This window comes from Lycorma delicatula, chromosome 12 (assembly GCF_047948215.1).
Source record: "Lycorma delicatula isolate Av1 chromosome 12, ASM4794821v1, whole genome shotgun sequence".
Classification (NCBI taxonomy): Eukaryota; Metazoa; Arthropoda; class Insecta; order Hemiptera; family Fulgoridae; genus Lycorma; species Lycorma delicatula.
In genome coordinates this window covers 70704474-70723399 of record NC_134466.1, presented here as the reverse complement: position 1 = coordinate 70723399, position 18926 = coordinate 70704474, and the positions used below count along the sequence as shown (strand labels likewise).

The following is an 18926-nucleotide window of genomic DNA, read 5'->3' as shown; positions in this document are numbered from 1 at the left end:
CATCCATATAAGCATCTTTAGCTTCCCCATGAACAGTCTTCAAAATTATGCCATACCTCTCATGAAAATGAAACAGCCAGGCAGCTGTAGTTTGAACATCCTTCAAGTTTAATAATATTGCAAAGTCTCTTTCATTGCCTTGTAATCAAAAATGGTAATGCCACTAGATCTAACCTCTTTTGCAACTCTTTGAACCTCTCTGGGAAGAAGTTCAACCTCTTTGTGTTTTCTGCTTACTCCACTTCATGACACTCCCCAAGATGAATCTTCTTCCTACTAGGGCAAATTGTAGAGTTCATACATTTTTATTATTTTCCTTATTTTTTCTTTTATTATTGTTGACAGATGGCGGCTTCATATCATAAGCACATGCTACATTGACCAGCTTTATATCACTTTCGCCCTTTTTTTATTATCTTCATTTTCTGTTCTATCATAAACTGCTTTTTTTGTTTCAATTGCAATATGGCAGTATATCAGCAACTATCAAAAGTCTTGGTATATTTCTTTTCAAAAATCTATATAAAAATAAAATTAACACATGGTATTCACTAGCTTTATGAAGATTTACAATAGACCTGTTGGTGCTTCAAATGATTATTATAGATTCATTTTGATGGATGTTACTGACAGCTGTATACGTGCTGAATCGATGCATGCAAACCAAAGAACATATTAATGCAGTGTTTCTCAATCTGTGGGGCACGCCTCCCTAGATAACACTAAATGGGGGCACAAGCATATCGAAAAGAAAATATTAAAAAAATGTATTAATTTACTGAAAGGAATGTAAACAAATACATTTTGATATAAGTAAATATGTGACAAGAAAAAATAAGTTAAAATAAATGAAGAAACAAAAATAACTCACTGCTCTTCTTCCTTCATCAGAGCCAACACATGCCTCGGTAATTTCTTTATAATATAACTGTTGTTCAACAGATAATTCATGTGTAGCTAATTGTTTAACGTGAACAGTTTCAACATTACGTAACTTATGGACCTTCCTGTTAAAATAAAACAGCCCATCAGATTATATTTCCAACATTCAATATTTCTCTATCATATAATACAGTATAGTCTCTCAATGAAAAAAATAAAATTAAACATAAAGCAGTTTAAAAACATACAATGCAAATCAAACAACACATCTGCTTCCTGCAGGAGGATGTCAGCTCAATTCAGCATACCATATCCCGTGTCCCCACCTAGCAGTATAACTCAATTTATATGAGGGTTATTTTTTTTCAAGGTCTGATCGGTCACGAAATAAAAACCCGCGCAAAAATCGGATGAACCTTTGCGCATATGTGTTGCGCAGCGTCTCTAGTATGGCCTTCAATCACGCCGGGTCACTTCGTTTAGTTCTGAACATGCAGCTAGCACGTAAACATGTCTACAACAATAGCATCTCCCGCCAAGTGTGAAGTGCGTGCGGTAATTCGATTTCTTCAGGCTGAGGGGTGTAATGCAGCTGAAATTCATCGATGAATAAGTAATGTGTACGGTGAAACTTTAATGAGTGATAGCAAAGTGCGACAATGGTGCAGGAACTTTAAAGCAGGACGTACAGATGTTCATGATGTTGGCGGTCAGGGAAGGAAGCGAGTGTCAACCGATGATCTCGTTGAGCGAGTGGATGAGGCAATTTGAGAAAATCATCAGTTCACAATTTCTGTATTGAGCGATTCGTTTCCTGAAATTTCAAGGTCAGCTCTCTACACTACTGTGAGTGAGAGACTTCAATACCGCAAACTGTGTGCAAGATGGGTTCCCAAGATGCGGTCCGACCATCACAAAACAATGAGAATGGACGGCTCCCTAACGTTTCTCCAGCGCTACCACAATGAAGGAGAAGATTTTTTGAACAAACAGGGGACGAGACATGGGTCCATTTCGAAACTGAAGAAACTTTCGAGCTGCAGACCAGCGTAGAAATATGGCTGAAAACACAGGCGGCTCCGTTCTATGACGAGGGTATTGGAAAGTTGGTACCAGGCTATGACAAATGTTTAAATTGGAGTGGCGACTATGTAGAGAAATAGCGTAACTATGTAAGTACTTGTTACAAATAAAAAAATTTTTATTTTTACTATGTTTATAATTTTGTGACCGATCGAACCTTGAAAAAAAAAACCCTCGTATTTCTCATTACCTCTTCTCTGAGCACTGAAATGAATATATACAATTCACACATAATATTCATTTAAGATTCCATGAATCAATGAATGCAGTTTATTTATTTTATTTATTCATCATCTCCAGTGATAAATTATACATATTTCAAGTACAATTTGATATTTCTTATAGAGGTAAACCTGTACCACCTGTACATAGGACTGGAAAATTCAATATAAAAATAAAGTACAAAAATTTCTTACAAAATTAAATCTTAATAGACTAAAATTTATAAGCTATTCTTGTAGAAAAAATTCACAGAGCAAAACTACAAAGTTTTAATCCATTTCTTTAATTTTGCATCCACTGGTATTTTTGCTAATATCTACAGTTTTTTGGTTGTTTGGCAATTTATTATACATTTTGATAAGAGTTAATTTTACTACTATTTTGATGTTGTACTGTTTACTGTTGGAAGAACAATAATCCTATTTCTTGTTACAAATTGATTGCACATATCGATTTTTCTATTCATTATATTGAAATTTAAATGATTCTAACTGAAGGATTTGTGTAATAATTCATGGTAGTGGAAAATCACTCTTTTTTTCATAATAATAATTATGATAATAATAATTTTCAATAATCTAATATGAAGACTTTGTAAGATATTTATTATGCTATTATAAGTCTCACCTCATGCAATAGTACCATATGTTACTATGCTGTGAAAAAAGGAGAGAGTAGATTTAGATTGTTAATATTGCCAAGACAATATTCTACACAACTTCGCAAGTATGTAAAGTAGATCTTTTTATTTCTTAATTATGTATTCAATATGGATGCAAATTTCATGTTAAAATCTATATTTACTCCAAGGTATTCATAAAATTCAACTTTGTTTACATGCAGATTGTTAATACAATGTCTACTCTCCCAGGGTCACTATCTTTGAGTATTCCAAAAGTCATATAGACAGTTTTGTCAATAATTAAAGATAACTGATTTACACATAACCATTCATGTATTCTGTTATGTTCCTTATTTATATTTAATCTAGCTAGTTCACACATTTTAGCTCCAGTAACATCTGGATAAGATATGACAGTAATTTCATTATCAGACGAATCCAATATATCATTAATATAAAGTAGGGAAAAAATGAGCCTAAGTAGAGTACCCTCAGGTACACCTGTAATTAATTAAACTTCAGAGTTATTAATAATTGATATTTTCATTTACTTTCTATTTGACAAGTAACTTTTAATTAAATCTAATGCCATACCAATCCAATTCCAAAGCAATGCCATATTGCTATATCTATGTAATTTTTGGAATAAAATTTTATGATTTACAGTATTAAAATCTTTAGACAAATCTTAAAAAGGGAACAATTACATTAACTGCCGGATATAAAGATACTCAATTTTTTTTAAAAATAAACCGCTTTATTTACCAATTATTACATATATAAAGCTAGAAATATTCATATCAACAAAAAATCAATTATCGCTCAGGAATAAAACTGTTCGTTTATGAACTTTAGCAAAAACCGTTCAGAAAATTTCATTTTCTGAAGAAAATAATAAGAATACATAGTTGATGATGCAAGATGGGAGTTATTAAACTTCCAGATAAGCAGAAACCCTGATATGCACAATTTGACTGATTAGCCTAATTTCTCTTGAATATGCTGCATAATTATCAAGAATGTAAAAGACATAGGAAAAAAAGTTTTTTTGAAAAAATTTAGACTATGCATCACAAGGTAATTTTATGATTCTTGTATGTAGGAAAAAACCTAGACCAACCTGTGGGCTGGTCTAGTGGTTAACTTGTCATCACAATCAGCTGATTTCAAAGTCGAGAGTTCTAAGGTTCAAATCCTAGTAAAGACAGTTTAGGTTACTTTTACATGGATTTGAACACTAGATCGTGGATAGCGGTGTTCTTTGGTGATTGGATTTCGATTAACCACACATTTCAGGAATGGTCAACCTGAGACTGTACAAGACTACTTCATTTACATTTATACATATCATCCTCTGAAGTAATACTTTACAGCGGTTCCAGAGGCTAAACAGAAAAAAAAGGAAAAAGCCTACACACAATGTTTCTTTACATTCCAGTGCTTGAACTAATTTTGATAAATTTGACATGTATATGAAGTTATGAATTTCTTTAATTTTGGGATATCTTTTCGATGATCTTGAATTTGAATTTTGACTGAATTTTTCTTGTCTTATATGAAACCCGTTCAGAAAACAGATTATTCAATCAATTATTACTTATAGAAGTATTCATTAACAACACAAAATACTTTATGATAAAACATTTGCTAATTTTATAGTAAAAATAAAAATAAAGAACATACCCGGTCGTAGGTTTACCAGAAGCATCCCCCTTTTCTTTATTCGTTTTTGTTATTTTATTAATAGGATCAATAGCTTCTAATTTTTGCAATTCTTTTGATACAGGTGGTGGATTCTCCGGTATAGTAGGCTGAACACCGTCAATGCACAACCAATGAGCTGAAAAATAATAACGGTAACAGAGCATAAAAAATTAATTACAAAGAGATAATGGAAATGTGCAGAGTGAATAAAACATGATACAATCTAACAATTATTAACTGCAAAAATTTTCTGAGTAGAAGAATATAACATAATACTTAGCCTCTAAGATTAAAGAGAGGTTTCAACTTTTCTGTTCCTGACATGTTCGCACCTAAAAGAACTGTGACACGGTCTTTACTTTGTTTCCCACCATGGCATTTATCACCTTTAAAAGTTAAAGTTTTGTCAGGTAAACATTTGCAAAACAGTCCAGTTTCGTCTGCGTTAAAAATGTCAGATTCATTGTATGTTCTCATATTTTCTTTTCGTGTACTGTTTATCCACGTATTATAAACTTCTTCATTTACACTGGCACTTTCACCAGAAACATTTTTAAAAGTAATTCCATGCCTATCTAAACGTATAAGCCAACCCACACTAGCTTTTAAATCTGTACAGTTGAACTGTATTGCAAAGTACTCAATTAATCGCGACTGTTTTTAAACTACTCTAAAAGGCTTTATCGGGATACTTAACAGACTTAACGCTTTTGATAATGCCTGAGTAACGAAGGCTAAGATCTTTCAAAATTTTTTCACGGTTTTTGTAAATCATTGTAAACATGTTGGGTGATATACCAAATTATGATTTCTTCTTTTTCCCCACATCTAGTTCCAATATGAGCCTTATTTTATCATCTAATGACAATGTTTTAAAATTCTTATTAAAATTTTTTTCTGTCCTTTTTTAAAAAAGAAGGACAGAAAGAGTGTAAAAACAACTAACCAAACTGAATAAAAACTAAACCTAATTGTATAAAAACTAAACACATAAAAATCGTTGTAAGGAAAGAATAAGAACACTCTTGTTTGCAGTAGCAAACCAACCCAAACAAACATATGAAAACTATCCATACGAGCTGAGACGGTTATAAAGACACACTGACTGAAACTTTTTACAACGAAAAAGTTCCGGTGAATACTGACATGTGATGTACCATATAAGATTTCACTTCTTTAATGTATGTTATTCATCCTTTTTTGTTGTAGCATAGTACTGAACATGAAATCATGCTCGTTTCATATTTCTGAGCTGAAAATAATATCGGTATTATAGGCCTAATGTTAAACTTAGGTTTTTTATTTTATTTTTTTGTAATAAACTAATCAAATTTTTTACTTTGACTTATAGGAATTTTGTTAGAGTTAAAGGAATTATATTTCCGTATAATGTAATACAATATGGCCAGGAATTAAAATAAATTTCAAGTTGTGGAAATTTTCGAGTTATCGAGTTACAGTAATTTGACTGTATATATAATACATATCTTACCATTATATTGTATTTCAATATTCTGAACTAGATGGTTTATTTAATGGAATTTAAATATAATTTAATAGTACAGAGGAATATTAATCTTAAAACATTCATATATATATATAATTTTTTGAAAATTCAAATAATTCAACAACATATTGGTTACTGTACTAATTAAATTCAAAACAAAACAACTTAACCACGAAAACACAGTAACCGAAAAATGTAAAGCAAAAAAAACTAATACCAATAGGTGACTTTCGCAGGATCCTGCATCACCAGTCAGTACACAATTCCATAATTACATGAAAAAAAAAAATTTAGAAAACGAACACACTAATAACCATAAAATTTGTAATTTGACAGAAACGTAATAACTCCACTGCTGTTACTGGAATGATGCAAATTTAAAACATCACCTACTATCTTCATAATTTTTTTAGGTTTTTCTGTTAATGTACTATGTTTTGGTGGTTAAGTTGTTATTTCTTGAATATATATATATTCACACGTGCACGCATGTATGTGTGTGTACACATGCACATGCGATTCAGCGTTTTATTGATTGGATTCATATAATGAATTAAAAATAAAGAATATTAAATAAGAACATTAAATATTCTTTACTGTTTTCTGGAGTTATCAATAAACACAAAACAAAAACACGTAATATACATACAATCTTCACAATCAATTGCTTATAGTACAAAGTTTATCACGTATACACATAAACATAGTATACGTTTGATACTATGTTATACATAGTTACGTTAGATACCCAGCTATCCAGTTATTGGATTGCTTAATGATTAACTCATGTCAACAAACATTATACCCTTATTATTAATTTTATTTCCCATTATAAAAACTGCTTATCCAATATGATAAAACTGTCTCATTTCCATCGTTTCTACTTCCTTTATTTCCCTATTCCTATTTATTGTTATTTTATTAATACGTATGTATCACATAAAATATAAGAATATACTAACTATTTTGATCCAATTGTAAAAATAAAAACTTTTTAAATGTAAAATTAAAATTTGGTATATGAGGGCCATTCAGAAGTTCTTAGCAAGACAAGAAAATGTAAGATCTTTCAGAACTTTTTCAATGAAGTCACCATGTAATTCAATATTTTTACACTGATGACTTTCCAATTTTTTTACATCCTCAGTATATAGTGCGATTTATTTAACTGCAAAATAAGTAGTTATTTCAACTTTGACCTCATTTACAGGGGATCTTCATCCAGCAAGCCATTGCTTCAGGTTTTCAGAGAAGAAAATAATCACCAGGAGCCAAATCCATTGCATGTGGAAGCACTTCAAGTCGGAAGGTCATCGGTCTAAATTATTGAATTACAAGATGACTATATAAAAATTTCTGAAAGATCTTGTTTTCTTTGTCTAGCCGAGAACTTTCTGAATGGCTCTCATATGATAAATTTTATCTCCAAAACATTATTAAAAGATGGCATCTTTCTTCAATAATTTTTTTTTGGACAACAGCAAAAAGGACAAAACTGAATTTTATAAGGATTTGAATACTAGATCGTAGATACCGGTGTTCTTTGGTGGTCGGGCTTCAATTAACCACACATCTCAGAAATGGTCGACCTGAGACTGTACAAGACTACACTTCACTTACATTCATACATATCATCCTCATTCATCCTCTGAAGTAATACCTTACGGTGGTTCTTGAGGCTAAAACAGAAAAAGAGAGAACACAGAAAATATTACAGGGCAAAACCGAAACAGCATATATGGATGTACATTATATCAAGTTCTGCTGGCTTTATCCAATAAGCAACTCTGATTCAGGTTGGGTCCCTTCTTATCAAACTGAATAAATATCAAGAATGTCGTAACTCAAAAGATTGCAATGTCTTTAGCACAGATCTAGAGAACATCAACGTGGAGGAAGGAATTAAGGACAAAGGAAAGCTTTGGAAAGTTAAAATGGGCAATCTATCCTAACACACGCCACATACACACAGACTATCCCCCTACTTTACTACTGCAATGAATAAACAATCCTATTTTAGAAGTACTATAAGACTTATTCAATCAATCTACAATCTCCCAGGGTATCTTTACTCAGAATTGGAGTAACACAATACACTGATCAATCATTTTGAGTTCAAATCAAATATATATTCCAATAAATTTGTTTTCCTCTAGATATAAAAAAAATATGAGAACAGATTTCAGTTTCCTTCCAATATCTTTAAAATGATATGTTCCTCAAAAACTGAATAATAAATCATTTGCCTACCAGTTCTACTGGAAGGTCCTAATTTATATAGTTCAAGCGTTTCCCAGGAATGCTCTAAGTTATCCTAGCTTTACCCAGTAGGCATTTTAACTGGTAATTTGGCTGTTTATGTAGTATTTGAATAGGAAATAAAATCTTAGAACAGTTCTATATGAATGGAGGGTCACCAATCTGTTAAGCAACAAAGGAGCTACCCTGCTGACTAGTAGAAGGTGGCTGCTGCAGATGGAACCAGAGCAGTAGCTGACTTATGTTTTACAAATTAAAAAAAAAAAAAGAATAAGCTGACTGGAATTTGTATCTGTCACTACTGATAATACCATTCCCAAATCCCACAACTGAATGAATTACAAACTTTTTTAACAACATATATTGTACTTTTCTGATTATAAATTGTCATACTAATACTAAAAAATTATTTCTGAAAAGCAAAATAAGATTACCTCTTAATGTAACTTCTAAAGGTAGTTTATTAATAGGACCACCAATAACATCGCCTAAATCGACTTCCTTTTCTTCAACAAAATGAAGTTCTCTACCGCCACCAGATGCAAAACGAAAAGGAATATTGTCATTTGTATGGAATCCATACAACGGCTGAAATATAATAATGCAACAAAATATTGAAGTTAATATATTTGAACTCAAAACTGTTATACCTAAATGTAATTAAAAGCGACAGAAATTCATCTAAGATGTTTCAAGGAAGCATTTTATAAAACTATCCTTAAGACTTTCTTCATACCTTATTGGTAAAAACAATTTCACTCCCTTTGAGAAGTCAAAGGCACAAAATTTTTTATGAAGTTGCACATAACGGAGTAATGATTCATATGCTGGAGTGAGAATGGCAGTGTTGCTATCTTGTAACTAAATTTCCCCATAACAAACATGCCACGTTTAATTGAATTTCATAACTTTCTCTTTGTCAATATTCAATACTATAGCATCAAATATAACTGTTATATCAAAGCATTTAAATAAATGTTTAACAGTTGAAAAAGTGAACCCTAGTTAGATTCTTAAAAAAGAAAAAAGTAGAGCATGGTATATTGGCGGCACTTTGATTGTGGTTAGTCATAACTAATTTTCAGTAAGTCCTAAATAATTGTCAGTGAACATCTTGAGTACAAAAAACTTGTAACAGATGGGAGTTTTAACTACTACCTGAAGAACACAAAAAAAAAAAAAACAAGCGAAATTGGTCTTGATGTTTCTCATGTATGTAAATGAGTGGGCAATGAAATTTTTAAGTACATTGTTAATCCTGATGAAATATGAATCCATCATAAAATTAATGAAAGTAAATACAATAGAGGAATATCATTGAGGTACTCCTATCACTTTGAATACAACCAAAAAAATACTGTATTAATAATTTTATGCTAGGAATTACTTTGGTGTTCAATTCATAGGAACGGATTTTGATGCAGTACTGATCTCCGGAATTCAGTTTACAAGGCTGCATGACAGTGCTATCTGCTGACGAGGGAATGAATTCTTTAATCAGATACATATTTGTCTGTGTTGTATATGTTTTGTATTACTTACAGCTGATAGAGTTACTGGCTCTGGTGATCAGTTCAGCACTGGTGGTATAAAGAAAAAAAATTGTTTAGATTCTAAAATATTACTTTTAAATGTGTTTATAAATTACAAAATGTTGAATAATAAAACAATCATGCCCTATTATATGAAATGATAACTAAAATAAATAATATATTGCTACAAGAAAAAAAATTGTTCTAATAAATATTACCAATAGTAAAATAATTCCGCATTTGTTTATTTATATAAATTAAATTTATAAAAACAATTTACAGTTAAGAAATAATAAAAATTAAATTAAAAAATGTTAGCGATAAAATTTTTAACTTTAAGATGTTCATAAATACCTTTAAAAAAAAAAATGCTTATACCATTGGTTTATATGAAATAAACAAACACAGTAAACAGAATCCCAGTTCTCCTTCACATTTTCAATAATAACTGTAAACTTTTTGAATGCTTCATACTCGATATGGTCAATATTTTTTAATAAGTTTTTTGCTTATTCGTTTCAGGTTCTTCAGGTTTCATGAAAGTATGCAAGTGTATTTCTAATCCTTTTTTTTAAATTACAGGAGATTCTTCATTCAGTGCTAATTTTTTTTGCTAGTTGTCTTTGAAAGTGAATAACTGAAATTGTTTTGTCAGAAATTGAATTATACATAATCCAAACGTTTACAACTGATAATCCAAAAAGAAGTTCAAAAGATAGCTTTCGATACCATTTTAATCACCTCTGCAAAGAACTGGATGGTATACTGAAATCTTGAGATTGACCCCTCTCTTAGCTTTATTGTAGTTAATCACACAACTGGTTTCTTCTAGTTCATGTGTTCAAGTTCTCATGTGTTTAGATTTCTATAAGTGTCATTACGGGCTGAAACAGTTGTTAACATCTGTACTGGTCTTCACTCAAACTGATTTTAATTGCATCTTTCTGTTTTCCAAACATTTCACACTTTAAATTTTTCTTCACTGCTTCTTAAGGAAACCCTTTCCCCACATAATGTTCCAGTATATATATATATATATTTTTTTTTATTATACAACTTTACAGCAAAAGGAAGATTCTAATAATTATCAGTGCACACAGTTTCTCCTTTGCTGCACTCGATGCTCTCTAAAAGCTAAAAACTACGAATTCTGAATGGCTTTCCCCAACTTTAGTTATTCCTTAACCACTAAACCAATTAACTCACAGGTATATCCATATGTCAAGCATAATATAATTTTATAATTTATAATTATAAAATTTTATAATTTTTATTTTATAATTTTATACCAGGGCTTCTTAAACTGTGGGTCGCGACCCCCAGGGGGGTCGCGAGACTACTGAAAGGGGGTCACAAAGATCTGATACTTTTCAATCATTATAAATAAAATTTTAAAATTAGTATACACACTACGTACAAATATAAATACAAATAAAAATCATACAAAATACTATTGTAGTTTTATTATAACTATTTTTTGAAAAAAGTGGCAATGCAAAACTGTTATGTAGGGCCTATAAATGAAAATATGGAAGTAGCATTTAAAATAATAAATACAACGCGCTCCTCGATTTTCAACTGAACGTTCGACATTGATGTCTGGCCGCCGACGTCAGTGTTTGCAAGATAACTTAGTGATTATAAGTACCCAGACGCCGCGTCGCCTTACAGCTTACACATACAATACGGAAGCATAATCAAGCTAGGCTAGGCGAATCGGCATATTATTTTTATAAAAGAATAATAAAAAAAATTAAATGAAAGCTTCTTTTTCGGCGTCTTTGTGATACGGTGCCTTTGTGCGCTGCACACTTTGAACACGCCATGCGTCGGGGTTGATCTGATCGTAATTTGTTGTCATTGCACTGGTAAAGATTCGAGTGTAGTTATTTTTCTGTTTGTACTTCAGTTTGGACTCAGCTTTGTCTTCGTAGTGACATGTGTGTATTTACTGTGTAATTTTCAGTTGGCGTTTTTAATTATTACGTTAAAGTTCAACTACATTTTGTTTAATTATTTATTATTATTTAACCATCATGGATAAATGGCTAATTAAAATTCCAACTAATAAGTCTGCCACGCCGTCACAACCAAGTTGCAGTGCTTCAAATCCGACTTCTAGCAAAACAAAAAAAAGAAAATATGACGAATCATATTTGCAGTATGGCTTCACATGCTCTTCTCACAACAATGAAGAACAACCAGTGTGCTTAATTTGCAAAGAAGTTTTGGCTGCAGAAAGCATGAAACCGTCAAAACTGCAACGACATTTGAATACTAAACATGCAACGTTATCAAAAAAGCCAATAGAATATTTTGAGCGTCTTTTGCAAACATCAAATAAAGAAAAGAACACTTTGGAGAAGTATGTTACTTTGAATGATAAATATCTATTGGCATCGTATGAAGTTTCGTATTTGATAGCAAAAACGAAAAAGCCTTTTACTATTGGAGAGCAACTTTTACTACCTGCAGCTATAAGAATGTCTGAAATTGTTCATGGAAAACAGTATGCTGCTGAAATTAGTAAAATTCCATTATCAAATGACACTGTGTCCAAAAGAATTTCAGACATTAGCAATGATCAATTTCAACAGCTTCTTATGAGGCTTAAAGACAGCTCAAATTTTGCAATACAACCGGACGAGTCGACAGACATTTCAAAAATGGCACAGTTGTTACTTTTTGTAAGATATATTTATGAGGGAAGCATTCATGAAGATATACTGTTTTGTCGTCCTCTGGAAGGTCATACTCGTGGAAAAGATATATATAAAAAAGTAAATGAGTTTTTTGAAAAAGAAGGATTAAATTGGAAAAATTGTGTTGGTGTGTGCACGGACGGTGCTGCAGCAATGACCGGACAAGATCTTGGTTTTACAGCATTTGTTAAAGCTGGAAATGATCATATTACATTTACACATTGTATGATTCACCGAGAGGCACTTGTTGTTAAAAAAATTGCACCAGAATTAAACACTGTGTTTTTTGATGCAGTCAAAACCATTAACTTTATTAAAAGTCGAGCACTTAATAGTCGATTGTTTAAAAATTTGTGCATCGATATGGATTCGGATTATACAAGTTTATTGTTACATGCTGAAGTTAGGTGGCTATCAAAAGGTCGAAGTTTGAAACGATTATTAACTTTAAAAGATGAAGTTCTTATATTTCTAACAGAGCAAAATTCTAATTTGGCCGATTATTTTCAAGATAATTTATGGCTTCTCAAGCTATGCTATTTGGCAGATATTTTTGATAAAATCAATGATATGAATTTATCAATGCAGGGAGTCTGCGTTAATATGTTTATGTTAAAAAATAAACTTGAGGCCTTTGTTAAAAAAATTCTTATATGGAAGAACAGAGTGGAAAGTGGATCGCTCGAAATGTTTCCATTTACTGACGAGTATATAATTAGTAACAATATTTCAAAAAAAGATACTCCTATAACAAAAATTATAGTTAATCATTTGAAGGATATGGAAGTTTACATGCATAGGTATTTTCCCAATGATATCGATACACAACAATGGATTTGCAATCCATTTTCAATTGAAATGGAAGAAATTAATTTTTTAAACTTAAAAGCACAAGAAGAATTTGCCGAATTAACAAGTGATACTACCTTGCGACTTAGATTTTCTCAAGTGCCTGTGCATGAATTTTGGATAGAAATCAAATCAGAATATCCCCTACTATCGGAAATGGCAATGAACAAATTACTGCCATTTTGTACAACATATTTATGTGAATCAGCCTTTTCCACATTAACTTACATAAAATCAAAATACCGTTCAACTTTAATAAACGTTGAAAATTTATTACGATCTGCACTAACTCAAATTGAGCCTAGATTTAATTATTTGTGTAAAAATAAACAATCACATCCGTCACATTAATATTGTTTGATGTTAATAATATGTTTTTATTAAAAAAATTGTTACAAAAGTTTATTTTTTCTATTGAATATATAGATATAGTTTTATGTTTTCTTATAAAAAAATTGTTACAAAAGTTTATTTTTTCTATTGAATAAATATATATATAGTTTTATGTCATTCTATTTATTGTGTTTTATTACGACCGATATCCCGTCAACGTTTCCAATTATATATATGTGTAATGAATGGGTACGTATTCTTTAAACCTTATTTTATTTACATTGTAAAATAGTGCGATATTACATCTACATCTACGGTTAATATATATTTCATTATATGGAGGAGGGGGTCGTTTAAAATTTCCTAAGCTTGAAGGGGGTCGCTATATAAAAAAGTTTAAGAAGCCCTGTTTTATACCATACTTGTTAATTTTTACAAAAAAAAAAGAAATAGAGGCTGAATTTTTAACAATATGACTTTTGGTAGGGTGGTTTTTTTTGGTTTTCTATCATTGTTAAAAAAAATGGATATAGTTTAAATTTATTTCAGAACATTGAATCTTTTGATCAATATAAATTTACATGTAGCACATGTAAATTTATATTGATGGTTAAAATTTGGTTTTGATAGGTATGATTAAATCATACCTATCAAAACCAAAAAAAAATTTCATTTTTTCTTTGTCCGTTTCACACCAATTACTGATACAAGAATGAGGTTTTCATCCACACTGTTACATTTTTGCACTGCATAATTGTTTGTTTAACCACAATGAAATACATTATTTCATCTGTAACAAATAGTTTGTAACACTATCATTAACATTCATTCTCTTTTATTTTTGGATCAGTTGGATAGTCTGGAAAATTGGGATATTAATTTTGACTTCTTACTACATTTCTCTCATCTTCTACTGTAGCTGTTCCAATTTTTTGAGCATCCTCATTTTCTTATATATTATTTACATCAACAACTCTAGTTTCATTTTTTAATTATTTTCATTTAATTCAATTAATTTACATTTTCAAAAGTAGTTACCCACATTTTCAAAATTGCTAGATGTATGATTTTCATCCACACAATCAACAACACTGCAAGCATCATGATCCAAAATCACTAATGCTGTCAGTATTTGATTCATGATCACTGCTACCTCCTGTTTTATCTCATATTAGATATATGTTTTGAGCACTAACTCTTCAACATGTACATTTGAGAAGTGAAATATATACAAATTGAATTCCAGCATTTGCACTCAAGGTAAACAATTTACAAACAAATAGGTAGGGGTGCCCAGACATTACCAATATCTTACCTTTTTTTTAAAAGACACTCATTATGACTCCATGTAGAGTGAGAATGAATGAATCAGCAATTCATGCTAAATGACTCAGCAAGATATTGCATTCTCCAGGAGTATAGCACAGCACCAGAAGCAGAGCATAATTGCTTTGCTACACTGTACCCTGGTGGCATACATGAAGAGAATGAAAAATAATAACAATGTAAAAAAAAATTGTACTCTGTTACTTGTAAACAAATATTTTCAGTTGAAACAAATGTGATTGCCAGAATTAATAAATATTTTCAGTAGCCCAAGATTAGAATTTTACCCTGGGATACAGTTTAGCATTTAACTTGTTTTTATGAAAGAAAGTCAAGAAAACTTTGAACACAGAGAGTGATGGTGAATGTTTTTTGAGACTTTCTAACTGTCCAATATAGTGCCAAATGAAATAATACCATTAATCAATTAATACATCTATTACTTGATGAAAATCCATCTTATCGAAAACAAAGTAAAGAAATAAATTTAAAAAATATTTTGTTTTTCACAAAACTGTTCGAAAAAAACAACAACTACTGTTTCGGTACACAGTATCTTAGGAGTTATAAATAAAATACAAAAGCTATAAGTATAAGAAAATAACTCATAAAAAACATACTTTCAAGTATGTTTTGCAAATCTTAATTCTGTTGTGAACAGTATTGATGCTTGTATGTGTTTTTTATGTATATGGATAAATACCTTGTGAAATATTTAGTGCTGTCACTGTATTTATTATTTTTTTTTGTTGTAATGTACTTTTAGCTTTAGTATTCTTTTTGTAACACCTGAGAAAGGTACTGTGAAGCGAAACAGCTGTTGTGGTTTTTTAAAATTATTTTGTGAAAATCAAATAACATATTTTATTTCCTTTTGTTACAATTACCACTGTTTTATAAAGTATTTCAACAGAGTAAATTGCTATAACTTATCCTCTAGGAATAAAAACATTTACTGATTACTAATATAACTAAATTAAAAGAAAATAATAGTGGTTTTTCTTTAAAAATGCCTCATCCAACATCTAAAAAATTGCAGATGCAAATGTGCACATAAAATTGCACATTCCACCTTACTCATTTCTTTCTTATTGTTTCAAATGGATAAAAAACATATTTAATGTTATTAAATTGTTTCTATCCCAATAAAGCATTCAATCACAATTTGATACAAAATAAGTTTACATACCTCAATATTTTTCACTTTTAATGCATTGTCAATATCAGCAGGAATAAGTTTCTGTCGTTTACTTTGATGCATAAACTTGGCAGCATCCTAAAATAAAATAATATATATAAAATGACAATTGTGCAAATAAAAAAGGAAGTAAATAAAAAGATATTATGCTTTATATTTTATATTATTTTTATGTATTACATTCATCATAAAGGTTCTACTCTATTTATTTTTATTACTTTTACCTTCATTATTTCTACTTAAGAATAATGAAAAAGGTATACATGCTTAATAATAAAAAAATACCAAAATACTTTACTCAGATCATAACTAAATTATATAATTACACAGAACATTTCAAGAATGGTAGCAAGTTGCTTTTGTAAAAATTATTGTGCATAAATTTTAAATGGCTCAAGTATGTCTGAGGTCATGACTTTGTGTCTAGTTGTTAGTGTAGGTGTTTTGTAAAGGTTTATTCTGTTGCCAGTGCTGAAGCTTGTATGATTTTTATGTATGTTGATGAATACCTTGTAAATATTTGGTGCTGTCACTTCAGAGTAATTAGTCTACTCCAGGGTTGTTTATCAGACTGTGATTTGTTTGTCAACAAAATGACTATTTTGTTTATATTTTTGTGGTTTGAAAGGAACGTAGCAACATTCTTTCCTTAAAACAAATGCAATTTTTTGAAAATTATGTTTTATGTATGTTATTATTTCGTATTTACTATGCTAGAAGCTGTTTTTCCTTTTGTCTTATTTATTCGATGTAATATTTTGTCAAAAGGTGGGAGTGAGCAGGTTTTAATTTAAGTTAGATACTTTATAACTTGAAAATCACTGTAGTTATCAGTCAACAAGAGCTTATGCATTAGGAGATACAACATTATGAAAAAAAACTGCAGTGGTGAGGTGATAATACGATATGAATAAGTGTGTCAATTCTGGTAGGTTTTTGTTATATATTTTGAGTATAATTATAGTATATTTAGAATAAAGTAAAGAGTAAAGTGTTAAAAGAGCGTTCAGGAACAAATATAATTATTTTGTACTACTTTAGTACAGAACTGATATGCCATCAACATATATTGGTGCAGAATAATATTCTGCTTGAAAGCTTCACTGATGAATCCAGTAATTTTGTTTTTTTATATTTCCAGTGACAGGTTAATATATCTAAAATATTAAATTCTATTTAAAAAAAAAAAATTCATACTGAAAATGCAAGAAAACTGTCAATTTTTAGAATGCACAATGTAATTACTAACTTGAAACTAAAACAGTTTTTCATTATACCAATTAATGATGTAATAGAAGTGCTTAGCCCATAAGAAGTTAGGCTGTTATAGAAAATTTCTTATAAGTGGGATATTAAATGAAAGGATAAAAATAAAATAACTTGATTTGAAGCAAGGTATTAAACGTTCAATGCTCTTAAAAAATTAAACTAAATCAGGAAACAATGTACTGTTTAAAAACATTAAATCAAACGTCTCTGTAAATTTACAATGACAAAAGTGCGCCACTTAAAAAAAATTTTGAGGTTAGCTGATCGGAATAGAAATTAAAGTTTCTCAACTTTTTCTTTTTATTGGTAACCGCTTATGTAGAAGGCAATCCGACAACATAATATAGTTTTAACACATATGTTCACGTAATTCAGCAAAATAACGTAAGAAAAACTACTAAAATGTAATTACATCTCAAGTTCACTTACACAACCATAAAATATTAAAAGAATTTAGAACTCATCCTTCTTCTAACTTGCCTGAATAACATGTTTCAGCCGATAAGAAATATCATCGGCTAAATCTTTAGCAGCTTCATCAGGTAAATTTCCAATACCAATACTTTCAGCAACTGACTTCATACACTCTAGCGTAAGAGTGGTTCCATGAATTAAATCCGAATCAGACATAATTAAAAATTAAGCTTTCATAAAGAGCAGTATAGAAATTACAAATTAAAAGTTTCAATTAAAAACAGTAAAAATATTAACATAGAAGACTCCACAAGTCCTACATAACAAACACTATCACGCCATATTTGTGATTTGACAGTTACCATCACGATTGCCACATGACGATAAAGTAAAAAGAAATTGCTGTTAACAAATTAAAATATATATATATTTTATTTTTTTAATATAAACATTTTTCAGGAATGAATAAAAGCAACGAGCTGAAATTTCGTATACTGCTAAGTACGTAGAGATTTACTTGTATATAAATAATGAACCTGATCTTATCCATATCAAAATGACGGCTATATGTTTTTTTAATTGTTAATATCTTTGCAACCGCTGGTTTATTTAAATATTATGTTATTACAAAAAATGTCAAGCGTTTTGCTTGACATTTTTTCAATCCCTTGCTCTGGGTTGTTGAATTCTTTGATGCGGTTGAGGTTGAGGATGCCGCATCATCATGTGTGCGGATGATGGGTTTTTGCTGGTTAAAGGAGATTCGAGGAATGAAATCGAATTCAGGGCAACCCAGGCTTACAAGATATTGTATGTAAAGTATCAAATTTCAGTTGTGAAGTTTGCAATATAAGATGGTGTTTAGCCCAGAGAAAACAAGTGATGTTGCTCATGGGCAGACTAACTGTTACACGACTACCTCATGTATCAATGACAGGTCATCGAATTAGGTATGTCCCGCTGTATTAGTATCTAGGTGTTATCGTTGATTAAATTGTTCGATTCAAGGAGCACTTTCAATATG

The 18926-nt window shown here is 30.4% G+C and overlaps 1 protein-coding gene across 2 annotated transcripts in view; it reads right to left on the bottom strand.

The window, feature by feature from the left end:
• The window catches only part of Taf6 (TBP-associated factor 6), a 53459-nt gene extending 35200 nt beyond the window's left edge, over positions 1-18259 (bottom strand). For both annotated transcript variants that reach the window (XM_075379881.1, XM_075379882.1), the window contains exons 1-5: positions 17969-18259; positions 16211-16297; positions 8714-8867; positions 4493-4649; positions 872-1007 (exon numbers count right to left, since the gene is read on the bottom strand). In XM_075379881.1, the coding sequence (XP_075235996.1) occupies positions 872-1007; positions 4493-4649; positions 8714-8867; positions 16211-16297; positions 17969-18118 (684 nt within the window). In that variant the 5' untranslated portion in view covers positions 18119-18259. The remainder of the gene's footprint in view (positions 1-871; positions 1008-4492; positions 4650-8713; positions 8868-16210; positions 16298-17968) is intronic.
• Between the last annotated feature and the right edge of the window lie 667 nt (positions 18260-18926).